Below are 23,202 nucleotides of genomic sequence, written 5' to 3' on the forward strand. Positions count from 1 at the left end.
ACTCTAAAAAAAGTTCAAAGATGATCTCAAGGCCTGAGCTGCGATCTGCTAATGTCTCTGAAGATGATGAGAGATGTTTAAGCAATTTTGGCTCAGGGGGAGGAGGAGGAGGAGGAGGAGGAGGGAGTGATGATGTAAGGATGAAGGGAGGCTGGTAGATTATCCGACCCTTCTAATAAAGCCTTATTGTACAGATATGAAGTGAGAGGAGGTGTCTCTCATCCCTGCTGAGAGACACTGTGTGGTGTGTGTGTGTGTGTGTGTGTGTGTGTGTGTGTGTGTGTGTGTGTGTGTGTGTGTGTGTGTGTGTGTGTGTGTGTGTGTGTGTGTTTATGAGTGTGTGTGTGTGTGTGTGTGTGTGTGTGTGTGTGTGTGTGTGTGTGTGTGTGTGTGTGTGTGTGTGTGTGTGCGTGTGCGTGTGAGTGTGAGTGTTTGTAGTAGTAGTATTAGTAGTAGTAGTAGTAGTAGTAGTAGTAGTAGTAGTAGTAGTAGTAGTGAGGAAGAGATAATGTTTGAGGCTCGGCTCTGGAAACAGCTCCACCTGCTGTTCAAGAACAACATTTTGGAATGTACTGTGTCTGTGTCACAATATTGTCACTGAGTTCACAGTTCATGTATGTGCATGCCTGTATGTTTGATTACAGTACATTCAAAAGTTTGGACACGTCTTGTCATGCACTTGAATGAGAAAGCGTATCCAAACTTTTGACTGGTATTGTGTGTACATGCATGAGAGAATGCATAAGTATTCAACTGTGGCCCAGGCAGCTTCTCATTTCCTCTGCATCCGATTGGTGCAAATTAACAAGGTACTGTACTTTTTAACAGCACTGATGCTATATTTATATACATATACATTATGATATAGTGTTATATAATGTAAATAGATAATGTAAATAGTTAATATAAATATATATATATATATATACTGTCTGTATATATTTATAGATTATATACATTGATCCTACCTGTACCAGCTGAAAATTTTAAGTGAGACATACCTTAATACATCAATAATTCTGAGATAATATACAGCCTACATGTTGACGCTAACGTTTTTGTTTTGTTACCCACGAACATTTAGAAAACTTGACTTTTACTAAAGAGGGTATTTCTGCACTTATTTTTGTTAATGTAAAATATCTGAGTACTTTTCAGTAAACTTTCCTCACTTCCTCATCCAGGTCAAAATGTCCACTACATGCTGTCCTCACTCCCATCCTCTGCAGAGAGCTGTGCATTCCTTCTCACAACAAACACTGGGTCACTGTGTGTGTGTGTGTGTGTGTGTGTGTGTGTGTGTGTGTGTGTGTGTGTGTGTGTGTGTGTGTGTGTGTTTGAGTGAGTGTATGTGTGTGTGTGTGTGTGTGTGTGTGTGTGTGTGTGTTTGAATGAGTGCGTGAGAAAGACAGAGAGAGAGAGAGAGAGAGAGAGAGAGAGAGAGAGAGATAATTGAAGCACTCTACATGAGCATCAGCCAAAACTAGAACAATGACTTCCCTGTTCAATTCCTCCCCTATGGTTCGTCCAAACACGATCTGTTGTAACCAAAAGGGCAGAACAACAAATGTACAAGAGAGGGAGGATAAAAAAACAACCAGTCTGCATGCTCTGAAGTTTTCAGATGCTTGTTTTAATGAGTTTTGAAATCCCCATACAACAAATGACTTGACAATGAGCTTAGACAAATGGATAGGGCAGTGTTGTTATTATTATTATTTTATTATCTTATTGCACAAGCTTTATCATAAAGAACCACATCGCCTACACACACAGCCTTGTTTGGTCAAACTTAAATATGAAAAAAAACAGATGAACATTATTTCAGAAATAGGGAAACATAATCTTTCATTTTAATACAATTATTACAGTCATAGATAATTACTGTCTTCATAATCTGCAGTTTTCATAATCATTTGTTATTATAAAAACAAGATAACTGGACTACAGAAATCTCAAATTGCCGGTAAGATGATTAAAGCGTTGAATACACATTCACCAACAAACACAACAGTAAAAGGCACATGAGTGAGAAGTAAAAACAAACCCTGAATGAAATACTGAAACAGAACAGCACTGGAAATAGAGTGACCCCTTGCCCGTAACAGGTTACATATCGTGTCTATGACTTGTAAGAAGTTTTCAACCAGGAGTGATTTCGTGAAAAAAAATGAACAGAAAAATGTACAGACAATGAATTATCTTGTGACCTGTCCGACCGCCGGGATGGGAGCATATGAAACCTACTTCTAATGTAAGCAGAAAACGAATAACCATGACCTGATGAACAGTGGTGCTTCCACTGAAGGGAAAAAGAAGTCTGAGGTTACTCGGTCTATTTGATTCGTTAGGTCATTTAGACTCACAGTGAAATACAGCAATACTATTTTCCTGACATCTTAAAAAAACCTTTACACGCATTTAACAGAAAAAACAAGTGGCACAATTTAAAATGATCTTGCCAACCATCTAGATTTTCAGCTTTAACATTCAATAAATACATTTATAAAGTATGTCACAATATAAGTCATTATAGTTAATTTAGACTCACAGTGGAATACAGCAATACAATATTTTCCTGACATCTTAAAAACAACTTTACACCCAGACATGATAACAGAAAAAACAAGTGGCACAGTTTAAAATTATCTCTCAACCATCTAGATTTTCAGCTTTAACATTCAATAAATACATTTAAAAAGTATGTCACAATATAAGTCACAATATTTGCTCTTCTCTTGTTAAGATAGTTTTTCTACTTTTGCATGTTCTCATTTTCATAATATAACATGTTTGGCATTTGGCACAGGACTAAAATATATCGCACTAAAACTATAATGCTGGTGATAAACTCAATGAGAATCTACACTGTATAAAAATAATGTTTGTATGGCATATTTTAAATGTAAAATCATTCTATTAAAGGCTTAGTTATGGAAGTTACTGCAGTTTATGTGACTGTAAACTGTAACCAGCTGCAATCTGGTTCATCTGGATTTAAAACCATACTATGCACAAGAAGAGACAGAGAGCAACACTAACTCAAGAAAATCCAGTATGACACGTGCCTACTCGCAGTAAACATCAGTAAAACAGCTGTGGGAGACTAGAAATCGTGTTCTTTGATGAAGGAGGGTATTTTACAAAGCAGGTTTACAAGAAAGTGAACCAGATAACTTTCAAAAAGTCTGAGTTTTTTTTTCTTAAATTTGAGAATTTGTTGAGCATATTTCAAAGTTATTTGACTAACTTTATGACCCCACTTGTGAAAGTGACCCTCAGTCTTGTCCTGATGCTGAGCAGCTAAGCTCATCAAACGCTCCAGCTGTCCAGATGTGTGCGACATGAGCATCTTCTCAAGCTTTCTTTCTACTCATCTGCCCACGCTAATGAGCTCTTTAACTTCCTGCTTAGCATTTGACACTGATCTAAGTTCATCTCTCTGTCTCATCCCCTCGGCAGCTGGTTTGATGGTGGGGAAGAGGTCTACGGAACTCGGATCTGTGTCTGATGCCTGGGGAAGCAGGAAGCTGCCATCCTCTCTGTACGTCCAGCAGCTCAGTCTGTCTTCCAGACCACATTCAGGACCTTCACCACTTCCTCATAGATGATGAAAACTATGGCCACATCCAGACACACACGGCCCAGCCGAGGAACTGTCCCTTTGTAGAAACTAGAGATGGACAAAAAGAGAGAAAGGTGAGTATAAAGCATCAGTGTTTAGTACAAGGAACATTAATAGATGTATTTATATTATTATATTATATGTTTTTATGTCTGTCTTTACCATCTTGGGACCATGTTGGAAATAAATGTACTCATTTTAACATGTTATTCCTCTAATTGTTATGTTTTGTAGATAAACAAATCTAAATATTAGCAGATATAGTTCATTTAGACTTTATGTATTATACTGTATATGATTAATAATAGGGTTGAAGTAAAGCCAATAGGTGTTCCCCATGTACTGTTAACTTAACATGAACATGGCTTAAAACAGAAGAGGCTTATTGTGATAAAAAAAAAATATATAAAGGCCTGCTGTCAAATACTAAAAACCATAACTAAACTAAAACAAAGTGGAGGCCTACTTACGCTGCCAAACCCTCATATCTCATGATCTTTAAGGCACAGTCCAATGTGCTTTTGTATTTATGTGCTTCCAGACCCTTTGGAAAGAAGATACATGCATTGTTATTTCTAATCATTGCCAGTAGGTGGCAACAACCTGAAGTTTAAATAAAAACACCAGCTAGGAACACAACAACCAGAGCTTAATAACAGCCACCGTATCACTTTATACCTGCATCCTTGTCTTGATAACATCTAGTGGGGTGTTTCCAAAGACGCTGGCTGCTCCAGCTACAGCTCCAAAGAGTCCAGTCATCAAGGGATTCATAGCTTTATTGGGGTCATCTCCTGGTCAAAGGACATAACAGAGAGGAGTTCATGCTTGAAGGCAAATTCAGTCGTGGTAACAACTGAACAGTGTTTTCAACTCTTTGGCCCGTGGATAATTGATCCCTATAAACATGTTACAATATTACTCTTTTTACTATTATTATTTTTATTAAATACAGGCACATAATATAATGTGACAGTATAACCTCACAAAAAAGGAAAAAAATATTGGAAAAAGTAATAATATTAAATCAAATGAAAACGATCCCTTCAGTATTTCAACTATTTGGGAAAAACAGTACATTTATCTAGAGTTGTATAGTCACACTCTTCACTAGAGCAGGTTTTTTCCCATGTCATGTGTTTTGCTACTTTCTTTTTCCAAAAGAAGTATTGATCTTCAAAGTATATTGTGTCCAGTTCCTAACTATATACAAATACCCATATCAGTCTGCATACTTCTGCTTCCAGAAGATAAGAAGGCCATGAAACAGGAGTCACTTTCTTACAAACATCTTATTTTGTGGGTTGTCTCTTGTTCATAAATGTCTTACACTAATACACAGACAAACACACACAGCCTTATACACACTGACCTTTGTACCAGTTCCTGAGAGAGGTCATCACATAGAATCGGATAGCTTGGTTAGAGCCTTGTTTAAGGACTGTGGCAGTGAGACCCTGGTATGTCCCTCTTATTCCTGGTAATGATATGTAGGTACATTTATCATGCTCTTCATTAATTTAGTAAACAACATTATGTCTGGATGCTAAATGTTGCAATGAACACTACATTTCAGCTGCGTTACCCTGTCTGACCAGCAGGTGTCAGGTGAACTACATCCACTGAAGCCGGTCTTTACCTTGATCCCTAATGATCTCTCTGACTCCGTGGAAGAAGCCCTTGAATTTGGGGTTGGCTGAAGTCTGATCATGAATGAATTTAACCTTGGAAGATAAAAAAATCAATAGGAAATGTTTAGTGCGGCCTTCTTTCAAAGAGAATTTCAAATGACACAATGAACATGCAGCGACACAATATCACACAATTCTATTCAAATAGGACGAATTGAGATGAGTGCTTCATGACAAAATGTTTCTGCTGCTAATTTCCTTTGTTGAGGTGGTTATGAATGTCCTGAGATTTGTTTCAGAATATAATGTACCAGATGTTATATGTAAATGAGTCTTAAAAAACAGTAATATGATTATTCTGTGGATCGTCTTATTATGCTTATGATACAAAAATTACAAATCCACAAAGAAGTACCTGGAACAGATGTTTTATTTATATTCGAGATGGCTGTGCACTAAATGTGCATGATGCTAAAAATCAAACATTTAAAAATTTGTAGTCTGATCACAGTTCAGTTGGTAACATACCTTGACAGTTTCCATGGGACAGACCACCAAAACAGCCTCCATGACCCCGGCTCCAAGCCCACACAGCAGGCCTTTGGTGCTGTCCAGGCGACCAGACTCATCTCTGGCACGGTTGCTGAGAAACTCAAACACCCCAAACCTAAAGAACAGAAAGGAGACTGCAGGGAATTATGGGAGTAGTTCAGGGGAGACACTACAGGGAAAAACATAATGCATTTTGTTTCCTTAACATGTTATCTTTCAGACTAGTGGGAAGAAAACAAACAAAATACACATTTAGGTTGTCTGAAGGGTTCCCTTAAATTCATCAAAAAATTGTCTTAATGTAAGTAATCAACTGGAGAAGTTTCCTGTTGATATCTATTACAGTAGTTTACCCTATTCACCTGTAGTGTCCCTCCTTAGTACATTATTGTATTAAGTGGATGACCTTTGTTATTACACAGTACATCTCTTACATATTTAACAGCCTTCTTGTGTTGCTATAAAAAAACACATCTTAACATTTTAAACGCGACTGGCGGGATGTTATAAGTTTCTTTTGTGGTTGTGCTTTTGCTCTTGTTTGGTGGAGCTCAAATCAAACGGTTCTGGAATCTGAATAATGCCGTTTTAATCACTCAAAATCATCTCTCAGTTAATGCAAAAACTGATCAAGTAAAAGGCTAAAATAAATGAATACAATTAAAAGAAATAGGTGATAACAGTGCAGTCAAGCATAATGAGATTTCTTGAATTAAAACACAACACATAACCTATTAAAAAGGTCCACAGACATAAAGATAATCAGGTGTTCCCACTCAATGACTCACTGAGTACAAATAAATGCAGAATGACCTGTGGGTCAAGAAACTTCCCTACACCTCAGATTTTAAGACAAACCGCTGAAAGTGCAGAATGTGCTTACTGCTTTAACTTTATTATCCTTCTTGCATCCTCTTTAAAGGTGCACCAATAAACTGTAGTCTCAGTAACCAACAAGTGATCAGCAACAGCTGCCATGGAAGCCAGGGAGAGAGAGGTGTGGTTTATGTATCTCTGCAATCAGAAGATGTTGTGCCAGTGAGTCCTTTACAAGAAAGGTTATTTATAGATGGAATTGAATTATGGGGACGGGAGGACGCTGCCCGGTACATTTAGCAAAAAGGCGGAGGAGGACAGACACTTGGTCTTGATGAATGTTTTGTTTTCCTCTCAGTCTGCTTTAACCGTCTACCTGCCATCGTCACAGGCCCAACAGCATTCATCCCTAATATTCGCCTCATGTAATTTTAGTTCTTCCCCATCTGCTTTTCTATCGCAACATTTTCCTCTGCTCATTAACCCTCCACATCTGCTCCTCTCATTCCTCGCACAGTTTTAAAAGACAGACTCCACACATTCAACTGAGTAGAAGCAAACAACACATAAAAAAAATATCCACTCGTCTCTCTCTTTATGCACACCACTTGCCGACTACAAACAGCGATTGAGCTTTGGAGAGGATAAAAACTGGAAAAAGTGCACTTCCCTGCAGCTGTCTGAGATTGCGGAGCATTTAATAACTAACCTTGTGAAACAAACACTATTCATTAAAAGCTGCTGGAGAGAAATATGCCGCTGTCAGGTCTGCTCCTGTGCCAATTTACTCTCCATGTTCTCCCCCTCTCTATTTAACGAGCGGCCTAAACTTCACCAAATGTGACACGTGTTTTGGACGACATCCATAGTTGGAGATGAGTCATGCTGGACAGCACAGTGCTGCCCAATCTTCATTAGTGGGACTTCCGACAAGGTCAGTTGTGCTGATGAGAAGGGGAGGTGAAGGAGAGAGGAAAGAGTCGAGGGGCGACTAAAAAAAAGAAAGAAGAAAAGCTGGGCAGACATGAGAGAGGCATGTAGATATGGATTAAGGGTTAATGGGAGGAAAGAGTCAAAGGCTCCCTTCTCTGTCCCTCTTGTACCTCCCTGACAAGCCTCTCCAGCAGGCTCTATGGCACATGATGATGCACAAGCAATCAGTTAATGGGATGGGGGAGACAGAAGGTTGTGGAGGCAAAAGAACGATAGGAAAGAGGGGAGGGGATGGAAGATGGAGCAAGTAAGAATAGAACGGATTAAACAAACGACTCAGAGGAAGCAGCGTTCAATTGAAAAGTGCCACGGTGTTCTCCGTAAATCCAATCTACTGCAACCGTTTCCATCTCTCTGTCATGGTTCCTGTGTTTTTGCTCTATTACCTAAGCGAAGAAAAAGAAGAAGCTGGGGATCCGCACTTCCCTGAACAATCGCAAGACAAATTTGAGGATTAGTGAGATGATTAACGTGAGAGGAAAACAAAAATGATGTGTATGTTTGCCAAACTTGCCTTCAAACTTAGTTTTTTCTTGTGAAATTGTTTCAACTCTTCATGCCTCTAAAAACATTTCAATAAGACAAGATGGGGGAAATACTCATAGACATCTGAAGACTGTACTGATGGGTCAGGAATAGATATTGCTTCCTTTCCAGGGGTCACAAGCTAAAATAAAACACTGGGCTAAAGGACTTTATTAAAATAAAGCCTATATAACTTGCACACAGCAGGTTTTAGAATATGTTTTATATACAATGTGGAGGACATGGCCCCTCTACTCCTCCATGTCATATTTCCTCAGAGAAAACCATTCTGAGAGCAGAAATAAAACCAGCCAGACTCTCTGGAAAGGATGCTGAAGGCTTACTGAAACACTCAGTTGTGCTCGCACACACACACAGTGCATACAACATACACACACCCATTGACAGAGCATCAACACAAGTCTCCCTCTCTGTACCCTTATTGAGAGTTTGAGTGGCATCTTTGCTCCGCCTGGCTGAGTCTGTCTCTCCGTCGAACAGACAGGCAACCCTCCAGCATAACACACACACACACACACACACACACACACACACACACACACACACACACACACACACACACACACACACACACACACACACACACACACACACACACACACACACACACAAAGAAATAAAGAAAGAGACAGAGGGAAGGAGTGGTAGAATGGAACAGGGAACAAAAACTGTGTCTTAGTTTTGTGCAACACGTGTGTGTGTGTGTGTGTGTGTGTGTGTGTGTGTGTGTGTGTGTGTGTGTGTGTGTGTGTGTGTGTGTGTGTGTGTGTGTGTGTGTGTGTGTGTGTGTGTGTGCTTGTGTCTGGAGATAAATGTCAGAGCTGTGAAAGAATAATGTAATTATACTGAAGGCTAGTGTGGCATTTATGCTGTGCATTGTGGGTAATGGACCATAATAATGTGAGTTAGTGGTTCAATGAAAATGGCTGTTTGCTTTATTTACTGCACACGTATACACACTCTACCTGTTATAGTTATGAATATATATATATATATATATATATATATTATATATATATAAAAGATATAAAAATATCATAAAATGTAAAGTGACAAAAGATTCATAGAAACCAAATATCACACCACATTTTATAGACCAAACAATGAATCGCTCAATCAAGAAAATAATCATAAGAATAATCGATTATGAAAATAGGTTGCAGTCCTAGTGCTTGAGTAAATGTACAGTTTTAGTCTTGTAAATAAACATTTCCCAATCATTTTGTCGTGCCCCACTCTGCTTTATGGTTATGATTTCCTAGTTTCTAAATCCAGTGTTATTTTGTATAGTCACGCACCTCTTGTTTCAGGGAACCTCCTGATGTGTTTCACCTGTCCCTCGTTATCACCCTCCTTTCCTTTAGTATTTGGTGTTTTCTTTACTTTGACTTTAGTTGTCAGGTTGCTTTTGTTGCTTGTTTCTGCCCTGTTTCCTAGTGTTAGTATCTTCTTGTGTTTACAGTATTTAGCATTCCTAGTTTGTGGGAGATTATCTCCTGTTTCTGAACTCCATCTGTAAATCATTCTCATCACTAAATCTTTGAAACTCTGCTGCCTCCTCATCTGTTTATCTGCGTTTCATCCTGACCTGCAGTTCCTCACACTGACACCTTTTAGATTTGTTATTTACCTGACTGCAGATTTGGGTATGGATCCATACAGCAGAGAGCTGAGTCCTCTGTACAGTCCTTTAACACCGTGACCCTGTACCGTCTGTTTCACACAATCACCTGAAGGGAGACACACAGACACACACATCTTTACAAAAATATTCTATGGTATACAATATCCCAGCAACTGGTGAGTCTTCCCAATAGCATCATCACTGTACCACAACTGGAGGGAATGACTCTTATAGAGAATATATAAAGAGCACACCAGAAACTTTTATCCTTCACTTTTGGTTTATCTATTTTCCCCCAAAACTGTTGTTCTTTGAAGTGGCGACGTGGAGACATCAGTCCAGTAATCCGTGTTCTGCTATCCAACCAAATGCACTACGGAGCAGAAACTGCAACAGCTGTCTTGGGCGCTCATTAGCATGGTCTCTGATCCTCAATGCTCCAGCCAACATTGACATATCCTGGGTGTGTGTGCTTGTGTATGTGCGAGTGTGCGTGTATACGACTGTATGCATGGATGGTGAGTGTGCATCGGTCTGTTCTAAGTCATATAAACAAGCACAGTGACAGCCTGCCAGAATCCCTAATGTACCTGGGGATGATGGGTAATTAGATAATGAGCCCCTGAGAGAGGCACAGAGGCAGGATGAATAACAGAATGTACCGTAGATAGATAGATAGATAGATAGATAGATAGATAGATAGATAGATAGATAGATAGATAGATAGATAGATAGATAGATAGATAGATAGATAGATAGATAGATAGTCTAGCATGCTACGCCCAACATTACAAATGTATTCATAAGGGATCTTGTACAGATTTTGCCTGGCAAGCTGTTTCACTCTTTTTCCAGTCTCTGTGCTAAGCTAAGCTAACTGGCTGCTGGTAGTAGCTTCACATTTACCATACAGACATGAGAGTGGTATCAATTTTCCGTATATATCCCACATTAATGAACTGCTCATTTTTCTTCAATTGTGTCGTGTCGTTTTATTGAGTGTCTCACTGCAACAACAAAAAATCTGAATCTTAGCATTTTAGTTTTCTCCTCAACTTATATTCATGTTTGTTAAAATAACTTTGGTGTTACATTTTCCTGAATTAAGTTGAATTAAATGCCACATTCAGCTCATAATATTACGAAATATAACGGTATCAAGCTAAAGTGCTGCTGTTTCTCATACACACACATCACGCTCACCTATTCCTCTGTATTTGGGTGGGTTGGCCCTCTCGTCCAGTTGTAACTGGGTCTTGACATACTCTGTTGGGAAGGTGATACAGATCTCTATGCCACCTGCAATGCCACCTGAAAAAAACAAAAAATGTTTATTAATATAAGGAACAAAAAGAACAGGCATTAATGATAAAAAGTAAAAGGAAGCTTTGTTGACATATTGCCTGATCTTAGCACACGTCTGCCTGGCTGCGGCCTAACCAAGTCTGATTCAGTACCCTGTCGCCTTCATGAATTGCACAGAGGTGCCATTACGTCATGGATCATTACAGTGACTCAATAAATGGCTTTCCCTCCATAGACATTAAAAGCGCTGAAGCCGAGGGAGGAAAATAACGAGCTGAGCGAAGATAAATCAACTGCGGCTCAACTACAACAGCCACTGTGCTTTTTCCAGAGAAGAAGAGAGGCTCTGTGTGAGACGATGTGACTTATTTTTATATATGCTGTACTGTGTAGAGTGTGGGATTTGCAAAGATGAAAATATACAGAAAGAAAGAAATAATGAAGTGAATGTACGTGTGAGGGACGGCTAGAGAGCTCGGCCTGAAGCCCGCCACGGTCGATGAGTTGAGTAAATGGGGACAAGTGTCCAAAAGCGAGATTAGTGCACAACACAGATGAGTCACTCACAAGGGAAGGAGGAAGGATAGAAAGAGGGCTGACATTAATTAAATTATCCGCTCAGCCTGCAGGGAGGGGCTCCATTACCCAGGCCAAGACCTTCCATTAACTCAATGACACAGCCACACACATGCACACGTAATTACACAGAAACATACAGACATGCACCCCAAACAAACAAAAGCAATTTCTGATCTGAAGTCATTCTTCGGGTTAATTATGAGAAACATTTTACTGTACATGATGTTAAACTTGTAAAGTTGGGAAACCACAAAAAATGTTTGTCTTTCGCATGGAAAGAAAAAAAGGAATCTGGCTCGGAAGTGGTTTCAACAGGAAGTGGTTGTGATTCGCTGTTTCTGGGAATTTCTCAGAAGAAAGTTTTTTTTTTTTTTCGATAAATAAGACTTCCCACTCACTACCAAAATGTTTTGCCCATGCTAAAGCCCAAGAATATTTAGGTGAATAAAGCATCCTTCACATTATTCTGATGGCATATGTTTTTGTTTGTAGAAAAATTAAACAATCCAGTTGAACAATGGTGCAGTCTATGTGCTGCTTTGCTCCCATTCTTTCAACGCTGGCAGAATTTTCCTTTTATGTTTTATGAAAAATAAGCCTTGAAGGTTGATTATGAGACTAACTTTCTGTTAGTACTGGTGTATGTTTGTGTATTTTATTTATTTTAATGTATTCTGGCTCGTTTCCACATACGGCCGTAGTATAAACCATTTGTGCATGTGTCATTGAGCTCTGCAGTTTTGCACACGTCACTGCTGCCAGCCCGACCTTTATCACTGTGGCACCTGCTGTAGAGGCACAGAGCCTCCACTTGAGATAAAAACATATATTTAACCCAACATACATTTTAGGACTATACGTAGAAGGCTGCAACGCAAACAAAACAGCAAAGGTTTCAATGCACACTACTGTAAATGTACATACTGTAACATTAATTAATAATAATAACAAAAGGATAACACACATCTCATTTGTCTAAAAGCCTAAAAAGCGTCTGACTCATCTGCTTCTCTTTATCTACATCTCCTGTTCTGTGAGACGGGCTGATTTTATAAAGGAAATCAATAAGAGAAAATGGCTTTCAGTTAAGGTGACACTCTTCATTTATCTGATTGTATTGTGGCAAAATTTGAATACATACATTTTGCAATTCAGATATTTAATGTGTAAATCTAAATAAATACCTAAAAATTATACATTAACTCATCTTCAAAGTGAACAACACGTTTGAGATTTTGTAACGTGATTTTGAGTATTTCAGGTAATGTCTCAGTATCAGTATTGAGATAACGCTGTGACGATGACACAATAATAATTAAGAGCTTATCTGTCATTGATTATACCTGGATTCACGTCATCAGCATTATTCATAACAACTGTGAGCACCACTAAGTTGAATCATGACATTCATGTGATCACACACACACACACACACACAAACACACATTTCTCCAGGCCAGTAAGCTGTAATTCTTCTAATCCTGGCGGAGTGGTCAGTAAATGTTGGGGGCTGAGACGTAACAGAAATCACATGAGCCTTACAACGCTCCATTCGGGGATCAGCGGGTCAGTGTATCTTGGAGAAGAAGAAACAATAAACCTCATTCATCTGTTTTCAGCCCAGACAGCGCTTCACGTGAAAGTCAACCAGCAGTCACTCAGAGGCGGCGACTCAGCAACATACACAAACACACACGATCAATCCTCATCAGACACACAGCGACTGCGGGGGAGAAGCAGCTTGTTTGTCTTCTAGTCCATTTTGCAGCTTACATCCAAAACACACACACACACACACACACACACACTTTACACACACACCTCACAGATGACACCCGAAATGACTCCCCTCTAGCTGCCAAATGTGGGTTACATGAGCAAAATGGCCATTAATCTTTATCTTCACAGGCTCGCTCTCCTCTCCCGTTCTAATTTTTCTCTTAGCAGCACCTTCCTTCCTCTCTCCTCATCCCCCCAGCAACATTTTTCCACACTGTGTCATAAAATCAATGCACCCACATGGATCTTTGGCACTTACTATTACACGAGAAAAAAACTGAAATGGCATTGGAGTTATTCAGAACCCAGAGGCAACGAAAAGCAGTGAGAGACTTGAAACAAGCTGAGCAGCAGTTTAATGAATCAAAGAGACTGTATATTGATGTACGGTTTAAAAGGTAACACTGTGTTCGGACAAGGTAAATTGATAAATTCAATAAACACTTCAGATGTGAAAATTACACCTATATATGATTGTTGAACATCCTAGACACAATATATATGTATATATATATATATATATATATATATATATATATATATATATATATATATATATATACTGCTATTACAGCCTCCCTCTTTTGGAAAAGGATTTTCACAAGAATGTTGAATCTGGCTGCAGAGATTTCTTCCCATGTTGGTTGAGAAGGTGTGGCTCACAGGCGTCAGCATTCAAATCTACCCAAAAGCTGTTTCACGGTGTTGAAGGTTGGCTCTAATCAAGTCTTCCATACAAAACTTGGAAGACCATTGCTTCATGAACGTAGCTTTGTGCAAGAGGGGCAGTCACATTCAAAGAGGACCTTCTGGTGGCGCTATGAAGAGTAAGGTTTATCCTCTTCTCACCATGGATATTTTCTACCAACGTCCGCTGCAATCAATCCCATAATTGTCAAGACAACAAACTAAAATGTGAGGAATCACTTTCCATCTTTCCTTCGATTTTCCGCTCATCCGATCGACTTCACACTCGGCAGGTTTATTGCTGAGGACCTGATGGAGTGCAATCTTGAGTGTGAGCTCTTGAGATCGACCGGATGTATTTATAAGTAGTGTGTTACGTGCACACTTCGTAGTATATTGAGAGGGAACCCCTACGAACTGTTACATCATCGAAAGGCATGCTGGGCTCAGCTCCCTCTCCATCGCTTGCTGCAGAACATTCAAGAACAGATGAAGAAAGAGAAATCCGAGATGTTACATTATAGAAAACTCAAACATTTCAAGCATCTATGATGTAACTTTTGAAATGAACCTTTTTGTTCTCTGAAATAGCTTGACCACAGCTGTTGATGCACATACTCTAGCATTGCTATACAACCATGTGTGTTTCAGGTGTGTTTCTCAGGAGCCCAGGAGGCGCAGCGCAGGATAAAGTTGTTTGGATGAGAGGTTCTTGAGAAAGCTGCAAGCAGCAAGACTGGAGGTCAAGCAATCAGCCTGCTCCGACAATAAGTTAAAATGTCAGCCTGCTGGTGGCACTAGAGAGGACCTTGGAGGACCATCCTTTGGGGACCATAATGCCTGTACAAATTTTTACTGCACAGTTGATATTTCAGTCTGGACCAAAGTGTGAACAATAGACAACAGATTTCCTAAAGAAAAAATAAAAATAAAATATTGCCATCTTCAAAGTGAAGCAGTCCAAACTCAAAGATATTCAGTTTACTGTCACATGATGATGACAACATCAGCAAATCCTCACGAATGAGAAGGGGGAACAAGGTTTTTTTGTTAACATATTACCAAAATCAACTAATCATTTTAGCTCCTTTCAAAAAACATTGTAGATATGTACATTCACACACATATCCATGTGTTCGAGTTACACACGACACAAATTCAGTTACAGAGACACACAGAGGAAGCCAGGTGAGCAGGCAGGCAGCCAGCCGGCAGGGAGGACCTGTCTCTTAAATCCCGTCCTGCCTGCTTCGATGACTCTAATGAGCATCCAACACATCTGGTCCACTGAAACACTTTTCCTTGGAGCTGACAATCTAGAACGGTCTCTGAATGTGGCAGCTTGCAAACATATTTGAAGCTTAATTTCCTTCAAAATAAACAAAAGCACTTTTGCAGTAAAATCCAAATTTAGGTTATTTTTCAGACAATAAAACTCACCCAAAACAGTCAACAATGTGTATCTGTGTGTTTGTGTGTATATACACACACAGTATGTGTATGTGCCAGCAAATAATAAGCAGTTTTCCAGCAGAATCTATCTATTATTCATCCAGATGTTCCTTATTTAGATTACTTCTCACTTTAAATTCTCTAGAGTCTGGGGAAAAGACGTTATTAAGTCCATATCTACAGTCCAAATGGGGAACACAGCCAGAGGACTGATGTACTTCAAACATGAGGTGTCCTATTAAAGGAGCCGTAATATTTCTGTTTGCCTTGCGCAAAACATGAAAAGAATTATTCATCTGACGTCTGGCCTTTTTGGCTTCCTCTGTCCTGAACAACACTCCCTTACGCTACACTGATGCTTAATTACAGGATGGAAGCTGATTATTTTTACACAGGAACAGTTATAGCTGCAGCGTGCAGATTGACTACTGATCTACATGAACAGAAAAACAGCTCACAGCTTGTTTTGACAGTGTGTACACTTTTGGACAAGTGGGTTTCCATGTTCATTCATATTAATTACACAGAGGTTTGAGCTTAATAACCCAACAAGGTGTATATTCAGTCTGTTTCAAGTCAATTTACATTATTATTATAACTATTACATAACTATTCTTATAATAAATATATTATTAGAACTCAACTCTATATACAAGTATGGGCACTTGAAAACTCTTCTTTGTTTGGTGCATTCAAGGAAGCTCTGACTTCTAAGATTCAAACACTAATTTCTATATATCATCGATTTGTATTCACAAACTATTAGAGATGCACGATCCAGTTTTTTCTGATCCAATCCGAGACCAATACTTGGGCTGAGCGTATCGGCCAATACCTGATACCTGATACCTGATACCCGATACCGATCCGATACTACTGTTGATTGAATGAACCGCATACCTTGCCATGTGAGTGAAAGCATCAGGCTTGACATTAACATTTAGCCTTGCTAAAAAAAGGTAACAAATTAACACAGATATAAATGTCACTCATCTCATCTCATCTTCAACCGCTTATCCGGGGTCGGATCGTGGGGGCAGCAGCTTTAGCAGGGGACCCCAAACTTTCCTTTCCCGGGCCACATTAACCAGCTCTAACTGGGGGATCCCGAAGCGTTTCCAGGCCAGTGTGGAGATATAATCTCTCCACCTAGTCCTGGGTCTTCCCCGAGGCCTCCTCCCAGCTGGACGTGCCTGGAACACCTCCCTAGGGAGGCACCCAGGGGGCATCCTTACTAGATGCCCGAACCACCTCAACTGGCTCCTTTTAACGCAAAGGAGCAGCGGCTCTACTCGTATAAATATACTTAATATTATTTATTAACAAATAACAAAGTGTACATTAGCAGCAAAAAGAAATAAATAACACTTCCATGTAAAGTGCACTGCAAACAGATATTTTAAAATGTAATATAAAACCCCAACCGATGTTGCAAATTGAAAGTGACTAGATTACTGTAACTGTATTGCCGTGTATGAAAATAATAATTAAGAAATGACTAAATGGCGGGATCTGCCTCATTCAGCCAATATCCCATCCAGCTAATTATTCCTAAAGGACAGGATTACATTTCACTAGATTTGTATTTTATATGATTTTATGTCCTATCCCCAAGTGAAGGAGTTCAAGTACCTCGGGATCTTGTTCACGAGTGAGGGGACGATGGAGCGTGAGTTTGGCCGGAGAATCGGAGCAGCGGGGGCGGTGTTGCAGTCGCTCTACCTCACCGTTGTGACGAAAAGAGAGCTGAGCCGGAAGGCAAAGCTCTGGATCTTCCGGTCAATCTTCGTTCCTACCCTCACCTATGGTCATGAAAGCTGGGTCATGACCGAAAGAACGAGGCCGCGGGTACAAGCAGCGGAAAGGGGTTTTCTCAGGAGGGTGGCTGGAGTCTCCCTTAGAGATAGGGTGAGAAGTTCAGCCATCCGTGAGGAACTCGGAGTCGGATCTAGTCATTTGTTTTTTATTAATATCATACACGGCAATACAGTTACAGTAATCTAGTCACTTTCAATTTGCAACATCAGTTGGGGTTTTATATTACATTTTAAAATATCTGTTTGCAGTGCACTTTACATGGAAGTGTTATTTATTTATTTTTGCTGCTAATGTACACTTTGTTATTTGTTAATAAATAATACTAAGTATATTTATACGAGTAGAGCCGTTGCTCCTTGCGTTGAAAGGAGCCAGTTGAGGTGGTTCAGGCATCTAGTAAGGATGCCCCCTGGGCGCCTCCCCAGGGAGGTGTTCCAGACACGTCCAGCTGGGCGGAGGCCTCGGGGAAGACCCAGGACTAGGTGGAGAGATTATATCTCCACACTGGCCTGGGAACGCCTCGGGATCCCCCAGGTAGAGCTGGTCAATGTGGCCCGGGAAAGGGAAGTTTGGGGTCCCCTGCTAAAGCTGCTGCCCCCACGACCCGACCCCGGATAAGCGGATGAAGATGAGATGAGATGATTTTATGTCAAATGGATTGATTGAGTGACTGATTGACTGATTGATTGATTGATTGATTGATTGATTGATTGATTGATTGATTGATTGATCACATTTTCCTCTATGGAGGCTTATAGCATCTTTCAACGTTACTGTTTCGGCTCAATCTCTCTCTTCAGCATGGTTTCTAAATGCAGAAGGCTTCTGCTCCAAACAGCATCACCCCAGGACCAGGAAAACAAATGTAAGCGATGAGATGGTAAAACATAGAGGAATAGTGAGTAGACAACCTTCGCTTAGTAAGAACAGATGGAGAAAACAGGTTTTCCAGTCATTGAATAGATTGTTATTAGGCAACCATATTTCAAGTCTAAGACATCGGAGTGTTTTTTAATCCAACAAAGTAATTACTTGAAAATGAATTACCCCGCTGTGATTATATAACTCATAATTCAAACCTGTGGCTGACTGAAAGAAAGAAAATCTAAAAACCTTCAGCACGTTTTATAATTAGTGAGGTAAAACATGCAAAACCAACAGGGTGGTGCCGTAATGAGGCTCCAAGACATTCACAAACGCAGTGAAGAAAGACTGACAATGTCACATTAAGCTGACATACTGTATTTCAAATTACCCCATTAATTTCTACACTGCTATTGTCTGTGTCGCTGCATTATACCAACACGAGGCTGACAGGCTGTTACAGTGGGGAGGTGAGCAGAGGGGTGCACTGTAATTTATCATCTCGCCTCCCAGTACTCTGGGTCTGCAAGCAGCAGCCCAGCGGAGGGGAGGTGACTGTGTGCGTCACCTCTGACGTTAGGAAACAGGGAGTCAGCGCACAGTTTGACGAGCCCTCTGAGCCTGAGAGGAGACAACCACTCAGAAAACCTAACTGGCTGCCCTGAGGCCAGAGAGAGAGACAGAGGAGAGGAAAAGAAGGAAAAAAGTGACAGAAAAGTGACAGAAAAACAAGCCAGTCTCAGTGGAAATTTAAATCTGTCATGAAATCAAGATAATAGAAAAATGATCTTTCTATCTATCCCTCTGCTTCCCAGGTTCTGCTCAGAGGGGTTATAAATGAACGCCACAACAGAGTATGAATGTACAACAGCCATCAAACCAGGACCAGAAACCCCTTTAGATTGCTCTCTCTCCCTCAGGCCTCGCAGAGATAAAACTCTTCCACGTCTCGACTTCAGTCATCACCAGTGGCTGTCGAGACAAGTCATGAACTAGCCAATGGGAGCAGAAAGAGCTCACAGATCCCTAAAAGCTTTGTAAATGTGCAATGTGCACCCCTCCTCCCTAACCACAGTCTATGCAGGCTCTCTCATCCATTAAGCTTTGACCTTCTACTTCTTGCTTTGTCTACATATAGAGCCTTCGGGCGTGTACATGTGGCTCGCTCTCTCCGCACAGACACACTGCTAACCATAACAGATAAATCTAAAGTAGCACTAGCATGTCAGAACACTGCGAGAGGTGTCAATTGGATTTATGAACTGCACGGCTGAGTGAGAAGAATTTGTATCCTGACGATGCAAACTATCAGCTGTGGTGTTCGATGGGCATCAGACTTGAAAAGACAGTTTATCTGTCACTGAAACTTCCCAGCGATGCTCTGCAAATGTGCTTTCATTAAACTACACATATTGACACACACATTCATTTCCAGAAGCTTTCAAAGACAGAGGGGAAATCAATGGTTTCTTGACACTGAGGCAAGGAAGAGTTAGAGGAGTTGAGACAGAGAGACAATGAAATCATGCTGCTGTTGCAAAACAGGACAGACAGGCTTGAGACGAGCTGAACGACACAGGGAGCAACACTGGGCCATATCCAGTCAATCAGGCTGCACAGGACTGAGGGGGGAAGGGAGCGGTCTCAGCAGGACCACATTTCCATTTCTCAGTGGCTGACAGGGTGACACGAGTCAGGAGAGGAGATGTTCTTCCCATCTTCTCATTCCACGTACCACAAAATCATACAGTCAAAAAAGTGTTTTTAATCCTAGTTGAATTATTGTTTGGCACAGTTTGTTCACAGCCACAGAAGTGAATAGTTCATTATGAAGTGGATAAAGAGCTCAAAAGTATATGTCAGAAAGGGATCCGGTATGATTTGTTGAATTTAAATTATCAAATTATTTGTGACTTCAGGGTTAGCAATACCAAAATCTAAGAAAAATATAGACATAAAGAATTTCTTGTGAGTTTAGAGGGTCTGTATTTCTGACAAACATCCAGCAGACGAGCATCACATTTTGTTTGAATTTCACAATGCAAGTATAATGAATAATTATTAGAAACGTTATTAGAAAGTAATTCTAAAAGTACTTGACAAAATACTGTTTAAAGTTGTGTTAAAATTAAATTAGATGCTGTAAGAAAAAGGTTGTGTAGATCTAGTCCATAAAGGCAGTATTTTTTTTACCTCTATTTATGTCATTTATGTTGCATTTTATTCCATTTAAAGATTTAGGGACAGTTTAAATGTATATAAACCTTTATTTGTCATTTATAGCAGTTTCAATACAGGTAAAAACTATAAACACATGACTTAATTTAGCAGGTACGGACATAGTTTAGAGCTGAAATGTTTCATTGATAATCAATAAATCATTATGTAATTTTTAAAGCAAGAATACTCAACATTTCCTGGTTTCAACTTCTCAAATGTGAGGATTTTATGCTTTTTTTGTCTTATATATGACAGTGAAACTAAGTATTTAGGGGTTTTCAAATGTCGGCCGGGTAAAACAAGCTATTTAAAAACGTCACATTGGGCTTTAGGAACTCATAATGCCAAAATGATTCGTCGACTGATAAAAGAAACATAATCAGCAGCACAATAGCTTATAATCATAAGTTAAAGTCAAAAACAATGAAATATTCAACTGGTGCCACACAACAAGGCTGAAATCAACAGAGTACCGCAAATAGCAGCGTGTAGCCTTAATACAGAAGCGTCTCTGAGAGGCTCTCCATCAACCGGAGCTGCTGCACCCTGATCATCAACACAGGAGGGTGTCGTCGAGGGGAGGGGAGCGGAGCAGCAGGAGTCGAGGACTAGTGTGAACCTCAGCGAGGATGAATTCATAAACTGATGAATCACAGGAACGGCTCAAACCAGCATGCCTTAAGTGCTGAACGGAGGAATCAATCAAGGAGTTTTGTTAAAAGGATTTTACCAAACCTTAATGGTTGCATGTTCAAATATAATTGTATTCCTCTGTTTCATGTGAATATAATGAATACTTGTGTGTGTCTTTGGCTGTTGATCAGACTAAGAAAATATGTTGTCTCCCTATTTTTGGTATTCCAAATCAAATCAATAGATAGATCAACAGTTAAAATTATTGTTTTGTCATTGTTTCACAGACGTGGAATAAAGCATTGAGATGACACAATGTGTAAATACTTTCTGGGGCTGTCACGGTATCAGAGACTGACAGAATAACAGTCTCACCACAAGGTCCATTTAGTTGCTGTTCAGGGGCTTTTTACATGATCTTCTTCAGGAGATGGATTTTCATTACGATTTTGTGTGCTCAGAGAAAAATAGAGAAATGTCTCAGGACAACTGTGCAAAATGCATCTGCTGAAGATCATGCTATATGATCAGAAAGCCTCAACATTAAATGTTTTTCCGTTGTTGCACTCAGTCCTCTCACATATAACCAGACCTGAGAAACTGTGTGAGAATCTGTGGTGCATTCAGGTCCCCTAAACTGCTACATGCAGCAATCACCTCTAACAGCATTAAAGTGCACTAAAGGTGGTCTTTTGATTAGATGGATACAATCACATCAGTGCAGCAGGTGAGGGTCTGACCATGAACAGGACAGGACTGTTTGTCAGTGCGATCTCAAGGCAATTTATCTTTTACCACAGCTCCAGGGGTCACGGGGTCAGCGTGGTTTGAGGGCAAGGGTTGGAAAAATGCAGCAACTATGTTAACATACCTCGTTTTACCAGTTCAGCGTTTATCTTTACAAACATGCACTGCAGACATACTTTCAGACGTACTCTGACATACTTGAACTGTGCAGATCCACTTTCAAGTGAACGAGAGAAACGCCTTGTTTGCGGTGCGTGCAACGAAACAAAAACGAGACCAAATGAAATTCAAGGAAAAGAAAAGTAGATGTGTACACTGTGTCTGCAAACAAAAACACAGTCCTGAGAAAACATGTTATCCCTATAATATCTTTTACAAAGTCTAACCAGTCTGTGTTGAATATGCAGTAAGTGGCAGTTCCCTCTTATGGGTATCAAAGTTTTGTTTCAATGGTTTGCTGTATTTGTTGCACCTTCGCTCCGCTGCGCACCAGAAACAAGTCTCTGAAACAATAATACTGATGCATTCAACTGTAACTTCACTGTGACATATTGTCCGACTCGTGCTACTCGACTTTTCCGCGTGACAAAATATGATGAACTTACCTGCCAGAATCGCCTTTCCAGGGTGAGTCAATTTCGCTTTCCCCGTCGGCGCCGCTGCCGCCAGACACCGCGGTCTGAGGAAAGGGCTGATAAATGTACCTCTATCCTGCATTGCTACCGGGGAAATACAGAGTAAAACCGACCAAAAGCTTCTCCTCTAGGGATCTGTTTTCAAATGGGTGGTTTGCACTTTTTTTCCCAAGTAGACTAGAGCGCGCAACACATGGACGTCTGGTGCGCTTTTCCTGGATGCAGGTGAAGCTCAGATGCGTCCGGAGACACCAGCGGATCTCTCTGTTGACAGTGGGCGGATCCCGGGACTGTCGAGGAAGTTGGGACGTTCTACAACCAATAGCTGTTATTTGTAACCATGGTAACGCTATCACTATCTACGTAAGAGAGCAAAAGCAACCCGGAACCAAGGAGGGGCTTCTTGTATCCTGTTGCCGCGCGGAACCTGGCGATTTTCACCGTGAAGCCTGTGGATTTCAACACACCACACGAACCGTGTTGTGTCACGAGGGTCAGTGGGTGACGCTGTGGGTGCTTATATGAGCTCAGGGTGAGAGGAGACCAAGCACTTTTGTTCCACATCAGAAGCATATTATCATCTAAATTCAGCTCAGCTCAGCAGAATAAAAGTCGGATTCCCCTGTTATTAAATCTTTGACTACCAAAAAGCTCAGCCCAGCCACACCCTCTCCAAACAAAGACGCTGCCGCTCTC

General features: G+C 40.3%; 1 protein-coding gene across 1 annotated transcript; it reads right to left on the reverse strand.

The window, feature by feature from the left end:
- Positions 1-1,742: 1,742 nt before the first annotated feature.
- LOC310946571 (tricarboxylate transport protein B, mitochondrial) lies at positions 1,743-22,734 on the reverse strand. Its single transcript, XM_083913074.1, has 9 exons — positions 22,477-22,734; positions 10,991-11,098; positions 9,794-9,893; positions 5,785-5,923; positions 5,265-5,349; positions 4,998-5,102; positions 4,304-4,419; positions 4,096-4,169; positions 1,743-3,673 (listed from the first exon to the last, which is right to left on the reverse strand). The coding sequence occupies exons 1-9, from the start codon at positions 22,586-22,588 to the stop codon at positions 3,559-3,561; spliced, it is 954 nt and encodes a 317-aa protein (XP_083769200.1). The 5' UTR covers positions 22,589-22,734; the 3' UTR covers positions 1,743-3,558.
- Between the last annotated feature and the right edge of the window lie 468 nt (positions 22,735-23,202).

Source organism: Echiichthys vipera (assembly GCF_963691815.1).
Source record: "Echiichthys vipera genome assembly, chromosome: 4".
Taxonomy (NCBI): domain Eukaryota; kingdom Metazoa; phylum Chordata; class Actinopteri; order Perciformes; family Trachinidae; genus Echiichthys; species Echiichthys vipera.

Bases quoted from the DNA above. Each gene is read 5' to 3' on its own strand.
- LOC310946571 (XM_083913074.1), bottom strand. From the start codon at position 22,588: ATGCAGGATAGAGGTACATTTATCAGCCCTTTCCTCAGACCGCGGTGT. The intron at 4,420-4,997 runs GTCAGTGTGTAT...TCCTTTGACCAG, and splicing joins TCTCAGGAACTGGTACAAAG to GAGATGACCCCAATAAAGCT. The intron at 4,170-4,303 runs GTATAAAGTGAT...TTCTTTCCAAAG, and splicing joins TTATCAAGACAAGGATGCAG to GGTCTGGAAGCACATAAATA.